The sequence below is a fragment of the Columba livia genome, unplaced genomic scaffold (genome assembly GCF_036013475.1).
Source record: "Columba livia isolate bColLiv1 breed racing homer unplaced genomic scaffold, bColLiv1.pat.W.v2 Scaffold_215, whole genome shotgun sequence".
Classification (NCBI taxonomy): domain Eukaryota; kingdom Metazoa; phylum Chordata; class Aves; order Columbiformes; family Columbidae; genus Columba; species Columba livia.
The window spans coordinates 306,680-318,487 of NW_027043252.1; the positions used below are offsets into that span (position 1 = coordinate 306,680).

Genomic DNA, 11,808 nt, shown 5'->3' on the forward strand with positions numbered 1-11,808 from the left:
CTGTGTCCATGGGCACACGTGTCCCAGCTTTGCTCTGACCTGTGGGCTGTGGGCAATGCAGTCTGTGGGGTGGGGAATGAGCCGTGTGTGTCTTGGACTAAACGTGGGGTGCACAGACCTTAGGAAAGGGTGAGACCTGTCACGGTCTGAGGTGGATCCCTCTGCTCTCAGCAGTGCCTGGTGGCTTTTCAGGGTAACATGGGAGTGTGATCAGGCTCCATCTCAGAAAGGTGCCAGCCCAGGGCAGCTGGAGCAAGACAGAGGGACAGAGCAGCTGCCCTCACTCTGCACTGACCCACAGGCATCCTCTGGTCTCGCAGGACTCGCTCTGTTCTCCCTGAGTGCAGCAGAAATGCTGAGTGTTTCTGACACCCAACAACACTCTGCAGTGAATATGGGGAGATATTTAAAAAAATGTGGAACTCCTAAACTGCCTTCACCATCTGTGTTCCCTATCACTGGGAAAGCAAATGCTGACAGCCCTTCTGTGTTAGCAGAACCAGGACAGTCCCCACCGTTCCCGTGGCCCCACTTCTGCAGAGCTGGGCTGACTTCTCGACGGCCCATGGGCAGAGGCCCTGCTCTTGGTTGCCCATTTTCCAGCCCCAAGCAGGGCTGCAGCCGCAGTGCTGGAGAAAGTTCCTCCAGAAAAGGAAAAGTGTGTCTGTGTGTGGCAGGGGACGATCTGTGGGAGTTGGTTTGATTTTTGTCCAAGAACTCTTCCCTGGCTTCTCACTGTCTCATTTTTCTCATGACAGCGCCCCATGCTCAGGAAAAGCATTTCAGTTGGGGTCATTTATATGAAAAATAGAGTGGCTTTCTCAGAGGAGTGTGTCCTGATTTTAGGTTGTCATTTCCATTTTAGAAGAGACCCCACATGTCAAGAAACAGCAAATGTCCAACAGCAGCTCCATCAGCCAGTTCCTCCTCCTGCCGTTCACAGACACACGGGAGCTGCAGCTCTTGCACTTCTGGCTCTTCCTGGGCATCTACCTGGCTGCCCTCCTGGGCAACGGCCTCATCATCACCACCATAGCCTGGGACCAGCACCTCCACACCCCCATGTACTTCTTCCTGCTCAACCTCGCCCTCCTCGACCTGGGTGCCATCTCCACCATCGTCCCCAAGTCTATGGCCAATTCTTTCATGGATACCAGGGCCATTTCTTATATGGGCTGTGCTGCCCAAGTCTTTCTGTTTTCCTTTTTCATTTCAGCAGAATATTCTCTCCTCACCATCATGTCGTACGACCGCTACGTTGCCATCTGCAAACCCCTGCACTACGGGACCCTCCTGGGCAGCAGAGCTTGTGTCCACATGGCAGCAGCTGCCTGGGCCACTGGGTTCCTCTATTCTCTGCTGCACACGGCCAATACATTTTCACTGCCCCTGTGCAAGGGCAATGCCCTGGGCCAGTTCTTCTGTGAAATCCCCCAGATCCTCAAGCTCTCCTGCTCAGATGCCTACCTCAGGGAACTTGGGCTTGTTATATTTGGTGCATCTGTATTCTTTGTATGTTTTGTGTTCATTGTGGTGTCCTATGTGCAGATCTTGAGGGCCGTGCTGAGGATCCCCTCTGAGCAGGGACGGCACAAAGCCTTTTCCACCTGCCTCCCTCACCTGGCCGTGGTCTCCCTGTTTGTCAGCACTGGCACGTTTGCCCACCTGAAGCCTTCCTCTATTTCCTCCCCCTCCCTGGATCTGGTGGTGTCTGTTCTGTACTCAGCGGTTCCTCCAGCAGTGAACCCCCTCATCTACAGCATGAGGAACCAGGAGCTCAAAGATGCCCTGTGGAAACTCTTGACTTAGTGTTTTCTGAAGCAATAAACTGCCCATCTTTTTCTACATAAGAGTTTTAATGTAACTAATTACAGAACCAGCCTTTCATCTCTATTTTTTCTTGTTGATGGTGGTTTTATTGTGATAATGTTGTCATCCCCCATTCACTGCCTGCTTTTCTTGTATAACTACTGTCCATGATCTCATGTATTTAAACAAAATAAAGGGCCGTGTCGCGACTTATTTTCATGGTATCCTTCCTGCAAAGCCTATTTGGAGCTGCAGGGACAGTTCCTGTGTGGAGGGAAAAGAGTCCATCCTGGCAGCCCTGCCAGGGAGCAGCAGCGCTTGTTCTTCCAGAGCTGTTCTGGTTCCACTCCCACACTCTCCTTCTCATCCCTGGTGTTGGTGCAAGGCCTGAGTGCTCTGGCAGCTTGGTCACCGTCCTGCTGTGTGTCAGTGCTGTGGGCGCAGGCAGGGACAGGCAATGGGCACTGCTGTGACAGAGCTGGCCTCAGCAACAGTACTTGCACAAGGAAAAGTGATCTTCTTTGGGCGGTGCATGATGGTTTATATCTTCTTGCAATGTTTCTCTCAAGCTTATTCCTACAAAAGTCACCCACTTATAAAACGCCATTGTGTATCTGAACAGTGTGTGTGTGCAGGGCTGGCATACAGCAGTGTCCTCTCACAGCCAGGTTCCTGCCAGAGACCTGCAGGACCAGCAGAGCAGGGGCTGGGCTGTGCCCATGTTCACTGGAAACACTTCAGAATCTGCCTCAGGGCATCATCATGGACTGGCCCCTCACAACCACCATTTCCAGCACTGGCCTCTCTCCCCAGCTCACTGAGGTTGTTCTTCCCTCCATGGAATTACAGTGAATGAGCAGGTCAGCAGTCCATGTTTGCATTGTACATATGAGATGCGAGCATGCACATCATGTGCGTGAGATGGCATGAACCTGAGTGAGCAGAAACGCCATCAGCTATTCCTGGGGGTTGCGTGAAGGCCTGTCTCGAGGTCACTTCACATTGGGAGTAACAGCCCACGGGAAACCACCCACTGGGATCTTCTTCCTTGAACTGAGGTCCCCGTGTCCATTCCTCATGATGTGGGGCTGAGGTGCCTCCAATCCCTTTGGGGTAGCAACAGGAAGCCAGAGGTACAATGTGACTCCTGTCTCTGTAAGTAAAAGGGACAGACTCTGTCTCTGAACATCCCTGGGTGCATAAGGAGTCCACGAGGCCAGCTCTGATGGAACCCTGGCATTTCTGTGTGTGACTCCAGGAACAACCCCAGTGGCCCAGTGAGATTCATCTCAGCTGCTGGGACGGCTCATTGCAAGTGCTCCTGTCTGCTACGTCACCCTTGCCCTTGATTCTGGATTGTGTTTTCAAAAGTGACAGCAGAATCAGAGAAGTTCTGAGGTCCTTGGGAAAGGAAGATGTCAAGCCCATCTTCAAGAAGGGCCTGAAGGAGGATTTGAAAAATTAAAGGCTGGTCAGCCTACCTCTGTCCCTGGGAAGGGGATAGGCAGCGTCTTCCTGCACCAGTTTCTGGGAACCTGAAGGACAAGGAAGGGATTGCTGAACCCAAATGAATGGAAAGCCCAGTGAGTCACAAGAAATGCTCTGAACCCATTCCAGAGCTTTAGACCCCCAGGAAAGAGCTCAGTGACAGTGCAGCCCAGCCAGTTGCATCTGTGTCCCTCACTGAGCAGCACAACCAGTGTGCAGTCACCCCATGGTCCTGCAGCCAACCTGCTCTGCAGAGCATCAGTGCCAGGTTGGGGCCCTGTGGGGAGCACAGGATGGGGCCAGGAGCACCAGAGCAGATCAGAGGAGGGATGGGGGAGATGAGACAGGAGCTGACCTGGGCTGGAAATTGCCTTGGAGAGAAAAATGCTGTTGTTCAGCTGCCCCAAGATAACACCCAGAGTTAAGGGTGCAGGGCCAGAAGTCCTTGCTGTCCTGGTGCTTCACCAGGCCTGGGAAGTAGCTGGAGAAGGATTGGTGTCCTCCACTTGCCATCTCTTAGTGCATTTTGCCTCCTAAAGGGTGTAATGGAAAGCAAGTCTGGAACCCTGTGTCTGGACCTGCACTGCAGAAAGTATTCACCCAGAAGCCACACCATTTTGCTCTGGTACTTCAGTCCTGGTGCTTGAGACAAACTTATGCACCCCTCTTGTCAACCTTACCCCAAAAGTCACCCCTAGACAAGGTTCCTGAGCTGGGGCTGAGCTGGAGAACTGAGGTCCAGCTGTGACCAGAGGAAGGACAAGGCCTGTCCTGGGTCCTTTAAAGGGCTGGCAGCCTCTGTGATCTCCACCAGAAAAGGCAGCGTGCAGGAAACTATAGACGATCCCCATGCCCATTGGAGGCCCTTAGGAAGAGTTCCTCTCTCCAAATATCCAACCCAGCTTGCTGCTGCATGAACAACCAGGAGAAACTGCCCCTGGACCCTCATGCCAGACCCCATCTCCTCCACCCCATACAGGCAGTGCTCTCCCCCTTGTCACTGAGGTGGTTCCAGGGGACGCAAAATGGGAAGAGATGTTGGGTAGGGATATGGTGTCCTTCAGTGCTCCTCATGGTGCCTCCTGCTGGGCTTTGTGCCACTGGTCACAACCCTCTGAGCCTGGATGTTCAGCCAGTTCTCAGTGGTGCTAAACAGGAACATGCCCATGAGCACATTGGGCTGCACTGGGAGGAGCGTGGCCACCCAGACAAGGGCAGTTATTGCCCATCGTGACTCAGCACTGGTGTGGTCACATCTGGAGCCGTGTGTCCCAGTGAGAGGTTCCCCATTCTGGAGGAACGGGAGGAGCTGTCGTGTAGCCAGAGAAAGTCTGGGTCATGTGTGGAGATGTTGAGAGACCCAAACTTCTTTAGTCTGGTGAAGGGGAGCCTGAGGAAACGTGCTGGTTTTACTGAAATTGAGTTAATTTTCTTCATGCATTTTGAACCTCTCTCCTTCACAGCCAGTACAGTCTTTTGTTTGGATTTACTATGAGAATAGTGAGATAATGCTATTTCTTCCCTGGGATAGAGTTCATTTTGTCTTTTAGCAGCTTTACAGTGTTTGCCATTTGGTATGAAAGGAATGTCAGAACTCACTAAGATCTTGGCTGTTGTCAGGGAAACCAAGGACTTCTTTGGCCATCCAGCTGCAGATGCAGATTGGCAGGAGGGGACACAGACAGGACAGCACCTGGATTGACATGCAGGCTGATCAATGAAATATTCCCTATGATTAGCGCCATGCTCAGTCTAAAGCTGGAGCCGGCTTTTAGGGCTTGTTACATTCGTTACTTTGGGTTTTCCAGCTGGTTTGGTCAGTTCCATTCAGAAGTTTCATTCTGTCAGGAGTTCGATGTCAGCTCGGCCTTTTGCCGTTCTGCCATTTTGCCGTTGGCCTTTGGGCCTTTCTGCCTGTTGCCCTTTTGCTCTCTCTTGCTGGGATGGGCTGTTCAGGACCAAGGTGCTCCCTTCTGCAGGACTGGCTGCTACGTGTGACTGGAGTTACACGGGGGATGGCACTGAGTATATTTTCTTAATTTAATTTATCTATTTCTAATTAATTTACCTGGACTATTGTCAGTGAAACCAAGGAGTTCTCTGGAGTGCAGCTGCAGGTGCAAATTGGCAGGAGAGGGCACAGACAGGACAGCACCTTGATTGACATCCAGGTCAATCAACGAGCTATTCTCTACCATTAGCGTCATACTCGGTATAAAGCTGGAGATGCCTTTTCCAGCCCGTTACTTTTGGTTTTCCGGCTACTTTGCTTAGCTCTGTTCGGAAGTTCCATTCTATTGGGAGTTCAATGTTAGTTCAGTTTTATGATGTTTTGCTGTTTTTCAGTTGGCCCTTGGGCCTCTCTGCCTTTTGCACTTGTACTTTCTCTTGCTGGGATCAGCTGTTCAGGACCAGGGTGCTCTCTTCCTTTGGGCTGCCTGTTCAGCACAACTGGAGTTCTGTGGGGGATGGCACTGAGTGTCATATATTTTACTTTATGTATATCTTAGGATAAGTATATTATTATTAGCAGTGTATTATTTTTATTGTCTTATTATTTTTTTGCCTAAACCCACAAGTTTCTCCCTTCCCATTCAGTTCTCTCCCTTCTCCCACCTGGGGACTGGGAGCAGGATGTGAGCAGCTCTCATGGTCTTGGTTGGTGGCTGTGGTAAAACCATGAAAAGAAAGGGCAGTAGTAGCTTCAGAAAATGTGAAAATCACTGTCCAAGATGGTGTCAATATTTAATTTTTTTTTTTATTGTTGGGAAAGAGCATGAGAAAGGAAAACCATCAGAAACTGCAGCTCAGGAGGCCCAGAGTGGAGCTCAGGATCAAGAAATGTCATTCTGAGCGCAGTGCTGTGGTCACTCAGAAGGACTCTGGATCAGCCATGGCTTTGTGTTTCCAGGAACAGCTGGTGCGGATGGAGAGACAGCAGCACAGGTGGGGACACATTGGGGTGAGAACAAGGTAGGGAAGTGCATGGGGTGTCTGCAGCCTGTGGGGAAACAGCCACAGGCCTGGGACAGTGCAGGATGGACTGTGGTGGAGATGGCCAAGAGTGACAGTGAATGTCCCTGAAAGAGCCAAGGTCTTTGTCCTCTTGGCTATGGCTGATGCCACTTCCAACAAGGCCTAAGAAAAGACACAGTCGTCATGGCAGTGGGGCTTCTTTGCCTCCTTGCTCCCCCCCAGGGAGACAAGGAGGTATGACACCATTGTCCTTCACTTGACATCACGCTCCCCACAGCCCCAGGAAGAGCCCTGAGCCACCTGTGAGGGACAGGATCTCCATTCCTAGGGGCAGGGGCTCAAGGCTTGGCCATTGTCCTTCATCAGACAAACCAAGGGCTTTCTCAGCATCAGAGCTGCTGCACTTTGCCTTTGCCTGATGCAATCACTGCCTCCAATTATCTGCTCTAACGAGTACCTGGGGAGGCTTTGTCAGTAACAGCCCCCAGTGGGGCCCATTAATGCTTCAAGGTACTTTGGAGTTTGTTCTGGCTTGGACTTCTTGAGCAGATTCTTCAGCCTGTCCTTGGTATCTGAGGTTCATGGACTCAGCACCAAATACGCCATGGGGCTCATTAAAACACAGAAAGACATAACGAGCAATGTTACTTTCTTTAATTTCATTCAAATCTTCCAGACTTGTAGAACTAACTGGAGAGGTTTCAATGGGACACTTGCTGATGAAGGTTTCAAAGAAGATTTAATGAAGGAGGTTTATTATTTCAAGCTTGTTTTCTGTCATTTTTCAGTGTATGGAAGAAGCGACAGCAGCATTCCACACTGGACATTGATCCCGAGGGTCTCCTGGAGACATCTGGACAGGCAGGAGAACAGTCCTTGAGGCTGGACACTGTATGGACAACCTGGCTCCTCACCCCCACTCCCAGTCTGACGGTTCCCTCATTGGCCACCAGAGATTGCATCACTTTTCCTCCATCAGACTTCTCCACTGAGCTCTGCAGGAGATGCTGCAGCTCCTGTGCACCAGCTCCACCTGCTCTCCTGTTCAAACACTGCACAGTTCAATAAACAGCAAAACACTTTCCTCAGCTGTGTGTGTAAGCTGGATCTGGTGAGGTCCAGCATCCACAAGGGACACCCACACAAGAACTGGTTTAGACAGAGAGATAGGAGAGGATAGAAATAAACACAATGAACGTGTTGACTGCCATGTTAATTAGAGCTCTGAAGAATGGGGCAAGTTTGTAACTCCCTGAAGCTCAAAGCAGAAACCAGACAGCTGAGAGGCCACTGAATGACCAAAGAGCAAGTGGAGGAGAAACCTGAGAGCACTGGGAAGGGCAAACGTCCAGACAGTGCTGGAAAGTTGTCCTTGGACAGGGACATTTAATCAGGAGAGGTGGGAACTCCTGAATGATGAGGGAGATGAAATAATAGAGTGTTGGTAATAGAAGTACAGGGGAAAACCAGTGTTTCTTCTCCAATCCTTAGTACACTTCCAGACAAACATCAGTCATCAGCTGTCTCACCATAAACAGCCAGGGCCATTTTAGGGGCCCAGTGTACCTGAGGTCCTGGCCTGGGATTGGCATCTATCACACAGGACCTGGGGAGACCAGAGCACCTTGCAGTGCAGGTGGAGCCTGGGCAGGGGTTCCCGGGGCATCTACACTGGCACCAGGTGTTTGTGTCCCTGGAGCTGAAGACATTTGTATCCTAAACCCATGCCCAGTTCTGGAGAATTCTTTCCTTTCCAAAGAAAAGAGACTCCCCTACAAAGACTCTAAAATGAATAAATAAATAAATAAATAAATAAATAAATAAATAAATAAATAAATAAATAAATAAATAAATGTGAAAGTAAATAAATAAATAAGTTAATAAGTAAATCAGTAAATAAATGAATAAATCTGTAACTAACTAACTAACTAACTAAATAAGTAAATAAATAAGTATGTAAATAAGTAAGTAAATAAGTAAATAAATACTTAAATACATAAATAAATACATAAATACATACATGAATAAATAGAAAGAAAGAAAGAAACAAACAAACAAACAAAGAAACAAAGAAACAAGTAAACAAAGAAAGAAACAAAGAAAGAAAATGAAGGTTGACGCGTTCCTTTGCTTTGGATCTTTGTCTTCAGTTCTTCTTATTTTAATATTCATTGACATCAACTGGCATCTGATGGGCGTGCAGGCATGAAGCCAAGATCATGTTGTGTCTTGCACAGCGCCCCATGCCCTCTGAACCTTCCCTGCCCAGGACTCCTCACACGTTGCCCAGAGCGAGTCACACTGAGGGGTTGGCTGGTTCATGGGCTGAGATGTTGGTTTAGATGGTCGCCTACAGCACAGGTGGATCCTGCCCCATCATCGCCTGCTCTGTTTCAGTCTGAAACAGAGCCCAACATCACAATGGGATCATGAGAGAACTGAGGTTGAAGGGACCTCAGGAGTCTGCAGTCCAACCTGTCACCAACTGGGTCACACCAAGGTGTTCAAGCCTTGATTCAATCAGAGCTTTAGCAGGACTAGAGAAGTGATCATCCCTTTGTACTGGGCACTAGTGAGGCTGCACCTTGAATCCTGGGGTCTGTTTTAGGCCCGTCATGGCAAGGAAGACATTGAGGTGCTGGAGAGAGTTCAGAGGATGGTGACAAGGCTGGTGAAGGGTCTGGAGCACCAGTCTGACGAGGAGCGGTTGAGGGAGCTGGGGCTGTTCAGCCTTGAGAACAGGAGGCTGAGGAGAGACCTTATTACTCTCTACAGCTGCCTGAAAGGAAGTTTTATCATGGAGGGTGTTGGTCTCTTGTCCCAAGTAGCAAGTGATAGGACAAGAGGAAATGGCCTCAAGTTGCACACGGAGAGGTTTAGATTGGATATGAGGAAAAAATTCTTTATGGAAGCCACCAGTGACTGAAATGCCAGAGAGGTTTTAGATCCAAATAATATTTCAGGGACACATACACAAAGGATACAACTGGAAACAGAATTTTATTTTATTTTTTTGTTTACATTTATATTTATTTTATTAATATTACAAATGTTAATAGAAGAAGGAGAAGGAGGAGAGCTGGCTCCTGCTGCAAACTTGCCCTGGGAGAAAGAACCCGAGAAGACCAGGGCACGACTGGTGCCTTGGAGGGCAAGAGCAGTGGGCATGAACCGAGCCAAAAGGGCCCAGAGGAGCTCTGACAGGCGGTCATGCTCAATGCTGCAGAGGAAGGCAAAAAAACCCCAGGGACCAGGGCCAGTCTGCCCCGGGGGAAAATTCCTTCCTGACCCCAACACTGGCGATCGGCTGTTCCCTGAGCATTTGAGCGAGACCTGGCTCCTCGGCCCACAGGCTGGTCATGCCTCCCAGAAGACCACAAAATAATAGAAGGATAGAATGATAGGATGATGATGATGTCTTCCCCCTTCCCTTCCCTTCCCTTCCCTTCCCTTCCCTTCCCTTCCCTTCCCTTCCCTTCCCTTCCCTTCCCTTCCCTTCCCTTCCCTTCCCTTCCCTTCCCTTCCCTTCCCTTCCCTTCCCTTCCCTTCCCTTCCCTTCCCTTCCCTTCCCTTCCCTTCCCTTCCCTTCCCTTCCCTTCCCTTCCCTTCCCTTCCCTTCCCTTCCCTTCCCTTCCCTTCCCTTCCCTTCCCTTCCCTTCCCTTCCCTTCCCTTCCCTTCCCTTCCCTTCCCTTCCCTTCCCTTCCCTTCCCTTCCCTTCTCCTTCCTCTTCTCCTTCCTCTTCTCCTTCCTCTTCTCCTTCCTCTTCCTCTTCTCCTTCCTCTTCTCCTTCCTCTTCCTCTTCCTCGTCCTCTTCCTCCTCCTCCTCCTCCTCCTCCTCCTCCTCCTCCTGTTCCTCCTGTTCCTCCTCCTGTTCCTCCTTCTATTGCTCCTGTTCCTCCTGTTCCTCCTCCTCCTGTTCCTCCTCCTCCTGTTCCTCCTCCTGTTCCTGTTCCTGTTCCTGTTCCTCCTCCTGTTCCTCCTCCTCCTCCTCCTCCTGTTCCTCCTCCTGTTCCTCCTCTTCCTCTCTTCTGTCTTCTCCTCTTGCTTCACCTCTTCCCTCTCTCTCTCTCCCTCTCCCTCTTCTTCTCTCTCCCTCTTTTCCTTCCCCCTCCTTTCACTACCAGTGCATGCTGGGGAAATCCCTGACAAACACTTGGAACCTTGCCCAGCTTACCCATTCGCTCCATCACCTTGTGCCAACGACGCATCTACCTTCTGGTGGCCGGGAGAGCACCGGGCCCCCTTCAAACCACTCTGCATTCCAGTTCCTACAGCTGCTGACCCTAGCTCCCCACTCCATCAGGACGGTGAGCTCTGCAGTGCTCCTCAAGAAGGCATTCCCTTCATTTTGCTACTGCTATCCAGCTGAAAAGGATGATCATCCATCAGATGAACCTGGAAGGTTGCCCTGCTGGGAGATGGCCTTGCAGCGGAGAAACTCCAGCTGCCTCGTCCAGCTCTTCCTCCTTCAGCCCCTGTCAAGGGATTCCACCGGCTCCTCAAGGACTTCCTCTCCGATGTCTTCAGGCTGCCTCCAGGCCAGCTCTGGCAGCAGACACGGGACGCTGCTCCCTTTTATACTGCCCCGGGGCATTGTGACATCAGCATTGCCCCATGGTCGCATTGTGACATGGAGGTGACATGGGCCCCCAGTGTCCCACCCCACCCACTGCCCATGCACCCAGCACTCTGTGGAGGAAGGACTTCGGGGTGCTGCTGGCCCCGAGGCTGTCCTTGTGCCCAGGAGGCCCAGGGCGCTGTCCCTGCTCTTGGTGGTCACGCACTGGGCATGGCTGAAACCACCTGGGAATGGCGGTGGCATGAAATTACTGAGGAGGTTATTCACATACAAAGGAACTTCTTCTCTTTGCCTTTAAAGTTACTAAAAGAAACTATGAAAAACAATCCTCTAGTACGTGATGGTAATGAATTGCTCTGCGAAAGTGCTGCCATGGGTGCAGGAACCTGCCAGCCTACGTCTATTCCATTAAAGAATCTCAACATTTTGGTGCCGGCTCCATGTGTTTGGCATGTGGCCTCTCTCACCTCCTAGATGTCCAGGTAGGAAAACAGGTGGGGGAGCAGGTCTCAGCTAAACCCCAGGGCACCTGCTATGGAAAGCATAGGTGTGAAAGCATAGGCATAGCCTCTGGGCTCAGGCACCAGGTTCTGTGGACTGGCAAATGGCTGCCTGACAGCTCAGACATGGTAATTATCCCAAATTCAAGCACTCGGGGTAATGCAAGGTGGTGCCGTGTTGGAAGCGCTTCATTAACTGCAGAAGAGTAAAGACATGCCCACGGGCAGATCCTCTGCTGCAAAGGGTCTTCACATGCTTTGGTCTCACCGTGAACCTGTGCCCTCACATTCTGGATTAAAGTGACTCCAATTAGACTTAGCTTAATTCTCCCTAGAAACAAAGTAAAAACCTACCCAGTCTACTCAGCCAGTTCCGCTGTCCTAAAAGTCCCCAGGCAGATGAATCTCCAAAACCAGAACATGGGCGGCTGCTCATCCTGTTGGTTATTTTTCTA

General features: G+C 50.5%; 1 protein-coding gene across 1 annotated transcript; it reads left to right on the forward strand.

Moving 5' to 3' along the window:
- The first annotated feature begins 894 nt into the window (after nt 1–894).
- LOC106146085 (olfactory receptor 14J1) lies at nt 895–2,008 on the forward strand. Its single transcript, XM_013371718.3, has one exon. The coding sequence runs from the start codon at nt 895–897 to the stop codon at nt 1,807–1,809; it is 915 nt and encodes a 304-aa protein (XP_013227172.3). The 3' UTR covers nt 1,810–2,008.
- The last annotated feature ends 9,800 nt before the right edge of the window (nt 2,009–11,808 follow it).